The 9224-nt window shown below is 36.1% G+C and overlaps 1 gene segment (V, D, J or C); it reads left to right on the forward strand.

The window, feature by feature from the left end:
* Positions 1–7521: 7521 nt before the first annotated feature.
* Positions 7522–7965, forward strand: LOC141305469 (Ig heavy chain V region 6.96-like). The segment is given in 2 exon segments: positions 7522–7567; positions 7649–7965. Coding segments are annotated over 2 exon segments (363 nt in total).
* Positions 7966–9224: the final 1259 nt, after the last annotated feature.

The raw sequence follows: 9224 nt of genomic DNA on the forward strand, positions 1-9224 counted from the left end.
TAATATAATACAAGGTAATTTGTGACACATCGTATGTTCCTTGTGTCTTATTTAAAAGACCTGTTTTTATCAGAAATGTCCAAACGCATAATTAACATGTTTTAGTCCCGGTGTTCTCATATGTGGACATGTATGAAATCAACATCCTGCATCACGAATTAAGTCGTCACTTTGTTTTGAAATGAATAACATTTTTCTGAGATGTTGATTCATGACACACAGTTTAAAAATTAGACAAATTTAAATAATTACAAATTATCTTATTTCCATAAGAGTGTCACTACATTACTTTTAGACTTTTTGAAGACTAAGGAGAGGGAGTGGTCCTGGTGAAACATTCAATCATTTGGTATCTCAGAGAAGCTCATGTTCATGAAATGGATGGGAAAAGTCTTGTTCGACTGCATTGTACAATTAGTTTGATAGATAAAAACACTTTAAAAATAAGTGCTTGTTTAACTTTTCGCTTTTTACATTCATATTTTCTTCCCTCAGATGCTGTGAAGAGGTGGAACCCCAATTCAACGGAATCGGAAATTGATGGCGCTATGGCTGAACATCTAAAACATGCTCCAGGAAGAGCAGGGGGTGGGGGTTATAAAAAATAAGTTTTCGGGTGAAAAAGATGTGGGAGATATTTGTGACAGCTCAATTCCTTAAATTTAGTTATGAAACTGAATTTGTTTCGTGATGAACATGTTCATTTTTCCTGTTTCCCAGGTGAATTTGTATTAAAACCATAAAATAAATGTGATAAATAAATTGTGACTTTAGTTCATCCCGTTATCTTTGATCATTTGTAATGAACTACTAAAATGTTAATAATATAACACTTTATTTTACAGTGACCTTGTTACATGTAGTTACTGTAATAACTATAAATTATGCATAATTGCATGTATCAAACCTTAACCTTATATTCAGATGCAGTTAATTATATTGAGTACTTAAATGTATAAGTAAAGTAATGTGTTGTTTGATCTTCACGTGATTATAACGTGTTCTATCTAGACGTTTCGGTATGACTGGGTCGATTTTGTCCCTTTTTAGAACCTTTGTCAAGTTTAGATGTGTAAACGTCAAAGTCGCCTGTTTACGATTTAACACAATTAGTGTATGATTATTTTATATGCAGGCTTATATGCCTACACTTATGCATAAACACACCATATAAACGTCCAGAAGAAGACTAATTCTGACGTCCAGGGACGCGCTGAAGAGACGTGGAATTCACGGCCAGAAAAGACGTGGAATTCACGGCCAGAAAAGACGTCGGTTCAACTTCCATTTTGGAACTATTTTTCAACCATGACGGGACGTGTCGGACGGACGTCTTTTCAACGGTCATTACACGTCCAAATGTTTGCTGGGATACAGCAGCTGCTATCTACTGCTATTGTTGCTGTTCTTTAAAAGTTCTTTATCAATACAGTATATCAGTTATGTAAGCCCTTAAAAAGAATTAGAAAACATGAGGAAGATGTAAAATCAATTTATATCCACAAGACAAAACAATCAGATCAAAACATGTCTTGAAGTCTCTTATGATAGCAATAAATGACATGAACTCTAACATTAGTATTTTTGTAGCTTGTAGATTTGAGTAGTAGCTCTGTATGATTATGTAAATCTCCTGTTGCATATTTAAACAGCAGCATGAGTCAGTTTATACATTCATCTGATCACTAGAGGGAGTGAAGAATCGCTTCAGTTCAATCAAACAAACCATGATCTCTTCATCTTTAGTGTTGCTTCTGGCAGTGATATCCTGTAAGTTTTGTCTACTTTTCTGTGTGATACATCATTTTGTTGCTAAAAAGCTTGTTAGCAGTCTTTAAACACTAAGCTCTCTTACTAACTGTATTATTTGATTTGATACAGGTATTGATTCAAATGAACTCACTCAGCCTGAGTCTCTGTCTGTCCGTCCTGATGCCACTCTCACTATCAACTGTAAAGTCTCATATTCAGTTACAAGCTATGGTACAGCCTGGATTCGTCAGCCTGCAGGAAAAGCTCTGGAGTGGATTGGATTGATCGGGAGTGGTGGAAGCTTATACTACAAGGATTCACTGAAAAGCAAGTTCAGTATCACCAGAGACACTTCCAGTAACACAATAACACTGCAAGGAAAGAATATGCAAGCTGAAGACACAGCTGTGTATTATTGTGCCAGAGAAACACAGTGACAGACACCAACAGCCTCCCTGTACAAAAACACCATCATATTGACATTACAGTATTTATCATGTTTTGTCTGTAAACTGATATTCACTGGTGTTCATCAAAACAACATTTACTTAATAAAATAAACAAAATAATTAGCTAAAATAAGCACTATAATCAAAAACTGTTTTAATAGAAAGTCAATCAAATCAATTATATGTTGCATCACTTTGCTCTCTTCCCAAAAGAGTTGTCTCAGAAGTAGCATTAAGGATTTCATCAACAGATCTGTGTGAGTCAGTGAACTGAAGTGCTTATTCTGTCTGAGTCCAGGAGGTCTATCAGAGATGTGAGATGCCTGCTTAATCACCAATAGATGGCAGCAATCACCTCAATTTATAATGTTATAGGCCTATACTGAATTTTCTAAATAGATTTTCAGTGGTTTTAAACACTTTCTAGGTTATGCTATTCAAAACTGTACTGTGAAAACATAATTGTTTTTTTTTTACATTTTTATATTTTATGATAGTCAAATTTTAATTTTGTATTAAACTGAAAAGCAATTATATAAAATCCATTACAGAACATAAAATTAAAACTTATACAATGCACAAAATGGCTAATGTCTAACAATAGAAAAAAATATCTTCTAGCAATAGAAAAATAATGGTTTGTTTAGATCAGACATTAACCACAAAGAATTCAATCTGGTCCAAATATGAGTTGGCATTTTATAACATCAGTTCTCTGATTTAAATATATGCAAATCACCTTACTTCTTTAAATGTGACGTGCATCTTTGTGATCTGAACAGACCTCTGAAATCTGGAAACAAAGGCTATCTTTCTTTTATGGTGTATGTTTTAAACTAATCATACACCATGTTGAAGAAGTTTCTTATATTTGTACTTCTGAACATTTTACCATGTAAGTCACCACATAAACAACAATAGTACAAAAATGTAACATTATATTATATGTAATACAGTATTGTATTTTTTCCCCACAGGTGTTGAATGTCAGACTTTCACTCAGTCTGAAGAGGTGATTAAAAAACCAGGAGAGTCTCACAGACTTACATGTACAATAACTGGAGTTACTTTCAGCGGTCTATATCTGAGCTGGATCAGACAGAGTCCTGGAAAAGGACTGGAGTGGATTGCATACATCGACACAGCTAGTTCTCCAATCTACTATTCCCAGTCAGTTCAGGGCAGGTTCACAGTGTCCAGAGATGATTCCAGCAGTCAACTGTATCTACAGATGAACAGCCTCAAGACTGAAGACACTGCTGTGTATTACTGCGCTACAGTGTCACTGTGAATGAGTTCAGTGTCAAAGCAATACAAAAACCACTTCCTCATTCACATACACAGATAATGAATATTGACTAATCAGCCACATTGCATTGCATTGAAATATTCAATTATATAATGCAGATTCTAACTTTGTTAGGTTGTAATAAAAAATGTTCAATGTTAATGTGTTTCTAATACACTGCCTCTATGTGCCTGAAGAGCTATGCATAATTTGTGCATGCAAACTGTGAAAAGCTGTGATCCGTTCTCTGCCATTTTTTAACCTGCAGATGACCTACTGTAGCCACATATTACTGAACCACAATAAAGGTGACAATCAGCATCACATAATTACTAACTAAGCAGTAGGCTATCAGGCAAACACTGTTGTTATCAGCCATAGGTACAAAGACACACGTCATCACAGCCATTGTTATATTCAGAACAAAAGACTTTTATACAGCAGTTTGATAAATATTAAGTTAATATTTGAGTAACTTGCCTTTTAGACACAGTGCTAACAGTTAGTTGCTCTATAAAGAAATCCAGGGTAAAGCACGTACAGGGGTGTTTACTTTGTGAATCCTGAATAGTTTTTGAACAAATTGGTTTGATGAATGACTCAATGATATACTCATAAACACAGCCACTTGTCAAAACCTTTCAGATGTACTGACATATGCAGAACTGTATGCAAATATTCCTCCTCCTTTCTCTTTATTTGAGTATTAAGGTGAAAGGAAGCAGCTTGTTCTCACTCGTCTCAAACCATGATCTCTTCATCTCTCTGGTTGCTGCTGTTGGCAGCTGTTTCTCGTAAGTCTTCATAGGTTCTATAGAGAACCTAATAAAATACTCTTGGTTATATGTAATGTTGTCATATCTCTAACATGTCCAGCCATTTTTTTCCCCTCAGGTGTCCACTGTGTTGAACTGACCCAGACTGATTCTACTGTCTTAAGTCCTGGTCAGATTTTGGCACTGTCCTGTAAAATCTCTGGATATTCAGTGAGTGACAGCAGCTACTGGACACACTGGATACGGCAACCTGCAGGAAAAGCCCTGGAATGGGTTGGAGAGATATGTGGAAGCAGTGACACATATTACAGTGATAAACTGAAAAGTAGATTTCAAATTACAAGAGACACTTCCAGCAACACAGTGACTCTGCGAGGACAGAATATGAAGACTGGGGACACAGCTGTGTATTACTGCGCCAGAGAGAGAACACACAGTGATACAAAACACAAGCAGTTCTGGTCAAAAACATCTTGAATAAAACAAGCTATAAAAAGTCCCCTGTATATACTGTAAGATTACAAAAATGACTCTTACTGTATATCAGTGTTTTAAAGCCCAACAAACGTCTGAGAAATGTACCACAGACTTATTTTGTTGATGTAACCTAACCGTTGTTTTAATCAGTTGGTTTAATCAGATTACATTTTAACACAATAACACTGCAAGGAAAGAATATGCAAGCTGAAGACACAAAAACTGTACAAAAACATCATCATCATATTACAAATTAAGTCTTTCTGATAAATTTCCCCAGTCTAATCACTAAAAATTATTTGCACCAAAATAAAAGAACTCATAAAACTCAACAATCATCAATTTTTGCAGCACTTCACCCTTGTTTGCTAGTTCTTTGCAATATGTGGAAGATAAGATTTATAAGTCATCTTGTTATTTACCAGTAGTAGCAAAAAATAAAAAAATAAAAAAAATTGCTTCATAAGCATCACAATAATTATTGAATTTAATGAATGTATAAAAATTGAAAAGCACATGAAAATTGCTGAAGAGCTCAAAGTACAGTAAAATATATAATGATATAATGTAAAAAAGAGAGAATTCTTCAAAAGAAAATGAAAATGAAATTATAGCTCCACCCAAATGTAAATGACATTTCATACAGTATTTCTAGCAGCAGATTTCAATGACATTGTAGCAGTTGATCTTCCTGCATCATTTGAAATGGCTGACATTTCATTCTTATTTTTTCTTCTGATGTACTTCACTAGTATGTATAGACAATATTTTTGTTTGTGTATTAATATTTAATTCTGACATCAAGTTTCATTAATAGATTAATAAATGTACTCTATATGATAAAGCTGACAGGCCATTATAACTTTTTGTTTTAGGTGTAAATGGTCAGAGCCTGGAGTCCATCCCATCAAGTCCTGTCACCAAAAAACCCGGAGAAACTTTGAATCTCTCATGTAAAGGATCTGGATTTGATTTTGGACAGTATGGCATGCACTGGATCAGACAGCCAGCAGGGAAAGCTCTGAACTGGATGGGTGCTATCTGGTATGATGCCAGTAAAACAGTGTATGCTAAAAGTGTTGAGGGACGAATAGAGATCACTAGAGATAATTCAAACAGCATAGTGTATCTGAAACTCTCTGGTCTGACAACAGAAGACTCAGCTGTTTATTACTGTGCAAGAGACACAATGATGCAAAAAAGCACAGAGCTGTACAAAAACATGCCAGGGAGGAAAATTAGATAAAAAAAATAAAATAAAAATAAAATAAAATAACAGAAGATGGCGCTGCAGCAGTACAAATCTGATCCAAAGACAGAGCAAAGACATCTTATCCTAATGGATGATATACTGGCCCATATTTACCTAGAATAGAAGCTATTTAAATACCATGATTGCTGATACATATGCCATGAATGACCTTAAGTGAATATATATTTAAAAAAATCCAGTTGAAATAAATGTGTTCTATTATTTCTATTGATACTGTCTTCTGAAAGAAATGTAAAAAACAAATAAACAAACAAACAAACAAAAAAAGCCCATAGTACAAAATCATGTATAAGAATATGATATGTAAATACTAATTTACTGGGCTCCAATTCAGAACTGTATGCAAATATCTCTCCTCCTCCTCTTTATTTGAGTATTAAGATGAAAAGAAGCAGCTTGTTCCCACTTGTCGAAAACCATGATCTCCTCATCTCTTTGGTTGTTGTTGCTTCTGGCAGCTGTTTCTTGTAAGTCTTCATAGGTTCTATAGAGATACTTCATATTAAAAACACTCATGGTTATATATAATGTTGTCATATCTCTAACATGTCCTGTCATATTTCCCCCTCCAGGCGTTCACTGTGTTGAACTGACCCAGACTGATTCGCTTGACTTAAGTCCTGGTCAGGTTTTGACACTACCCTGTAAAATCTCTGGATATTCAGTGACTGATCGCAGCTACTGCACACACTGGATTCGACAGCCTGCAGGAAAAGCCCTGGAATGGGTCGGAGAGATATGTGGTAGCGGTAACACATATTACAGTGATAAACTGAAAAGTAGATTTCAAGTTACCAGAGAGTCTTCCAGCAACACAGTGACTCTGCAAGGCCAGAATATGCAGACTGAGGACACAGCTGTGTATTACTGCGCCAGAGAGTCACAGTGACACAGAGCAGTTACTGCCTTGTTCAAAAACCACACTAACAGTCACTCGGTACACAAATAAACAGCTTTATGCTACGAATCCTCACTATTCTACTTTTAATTACTCAGTTTCAGATGCAGATTAAATACACTATTCATAAAAATGACTCAAACAGTGTAATTTCTTTATAAAAAGCATCATTCATTCACACAGGTGTATGCTGATAGATATATTCATTGAGTTATATGAATATAAAAACAGTTAACTTATTCAATCAGTTTTAAAATAAATGAAAATGTGTTCACATACACCCAGCAGGGCTGAATGATTTGCTGAAACATTCAACATCATGTAATGTGTAGATGCAACATGTACAAAAATTAATTGCAGAAATTTTTTTTCTTAATTTGTGTCCACTGAGAAGTCCACATTAGACACATAACAGAAAATGAAAATATGTATATTCGTAATTTAATAATAAAATGTATTTTTCATCACTCAACACTGGTAATAGTTTGGCCCTTTAGTCGTGATTGCACCTTGTGACCCTCCCAATGCAAATCAAAAGAACCCTGAACGTCTGTTCAGTATTTATGTGCTGCTGTTTGGATCTGAAGTGTAACATCACCACTTTCAAGATGAAGAATGCACTCTGCTTACTGCTGCTCTCATTCAGCCTTCAACGTGAGTTTTCCTACATGTCTATTATCAGTTCTAGGGTAAACAAATTACAAATAAAATCAGTCTTTTCAATCTTCTTTTTAGGTATGAAATGTCAAAGTATGGAGTCCATTGAAAGCACAGTTGTGAGAAAGCCTGGAGAAACTCTGACTCTGTCCTGTAGAGTATCCAGGTTCAGCTTTGGCTGCTGTAGCATGCACTGGATCAGACAACAAACTGGAAAACCACTTGTGTGGATGGGACGTGTTCATAGTGGCGGCAGTGGCAATGACTACTCTGAATCCTTCAAAGGTCGAATTGAAATCACCAGAGATAATTCAAAGAGTATGGTGTATCTGAAACTATCAGGCCTGACAGCAGAAGACTCAGCCATGTATTTCTGTGCCAGAGAATCACAGTGACACAAAGGTCTTGTACAGCTGAACAAAAACCAAACTGGCTGTTTTATCTCTTGTTACATATTATTAGTCAGCAGGTGGCAGCAGAGATTGCTGCCGATGGTGTGTGAAATTTACCATAAAAGCTCAAACATTACACAGCACAATGGCATGCCTGACTTCTGTAACACAACATGTGTCTTTTGATTTAAGAGACTCTTACAGCACCAAAATAACTCCATAAGGACAGGATACGATGATGATGATGGACACGACAGTGTTTTATGAAGCATAAAAATGAACACAGTGATAAACGAAGCAGTTCTGTTCTAAAACATACTGAACTATAATCAGAAACAAAAGAAAGTCAATGAAATCAATTATATTTTTCATCACTTTGCTCTAAGTGCTTATTCTGTCTGTGTGATGTGAGTCCAGGGGGTCTATAAAAGAGCTGCCTGCTTAAACACCAATAGATGGCAGTAATCTATCACCTAAATTTATACTGTTGTAGGCCTATACTAAATTTTCAAAATTGATTTTCAGCGGTTTTAAACACTTTCCAGGTTGTGCTAATCAACACTGAAAACATTTCATGAATTTTATATTAAAATGAAAAACAATGATATTAGAATCAATTATAGAACATACAATTAAAGGTAATACAATGCACAAAATGGCTTTTATGTCTAACAATAGAAAAATTATCTTCTAACAATAGAAAAATAATGGTATGTTTATATAGATCAAACATTAACCACAAATTTTTTATCTGGATCAAATATGTGTCAGCATTTTATAACATCAGTTCCCTTCCGGGAACTCTACACTGCGTCCTGAAACGCTGTGGGGAACGCCATTGGCGGGCCGCACTCTGAGTCATGTCCAACGTCCAATGAGAAACGGGAGTGACGTCACAGGCGCGGTGACGTCATCGACCAGGAAGTATAAAAGCACGTGCGTTTGAAGCTGGCGTCAGCTTTTGTCATTCAGTGAGAGCGCTCTGTGTTATTGTCTGTCTGATTCGCATTCTGCTGTTTTTCAGTGCCAATTGCACTACTTTTATTTGAGCAGAAATGCCAGGGGGAAAACGTTCTTTTAAGAACGAACGTTCTTTTAAGAACGAGCGATCTATGGCGGTTCAGCAGCCACATAGACGGTGTGTCCCTCCCTGCCAACGCTTCATTGTTGGTGGGGATACACACGATCTATGTGTAGCCTGCTTGGGAGCGGAGCACGCTAGGTCAGCCCTTGAGGGGGCTGGCTGCCCGCAGTGCGAGCGG

The sequence above is a fragment of the Garra rufa genome, chromosome 1 (genome assembly GCF_049309525.1).
Source record: "Garra rufa chromosome 1, GarRuf1.0, whole genome shotgun sequence".
NCBI classification, from domain to species: Eukaryota; Metazoa; Chordata; class Actinopteri; order Cypriniformes; family Cyprinidae; genus Garra; species Garra rufa.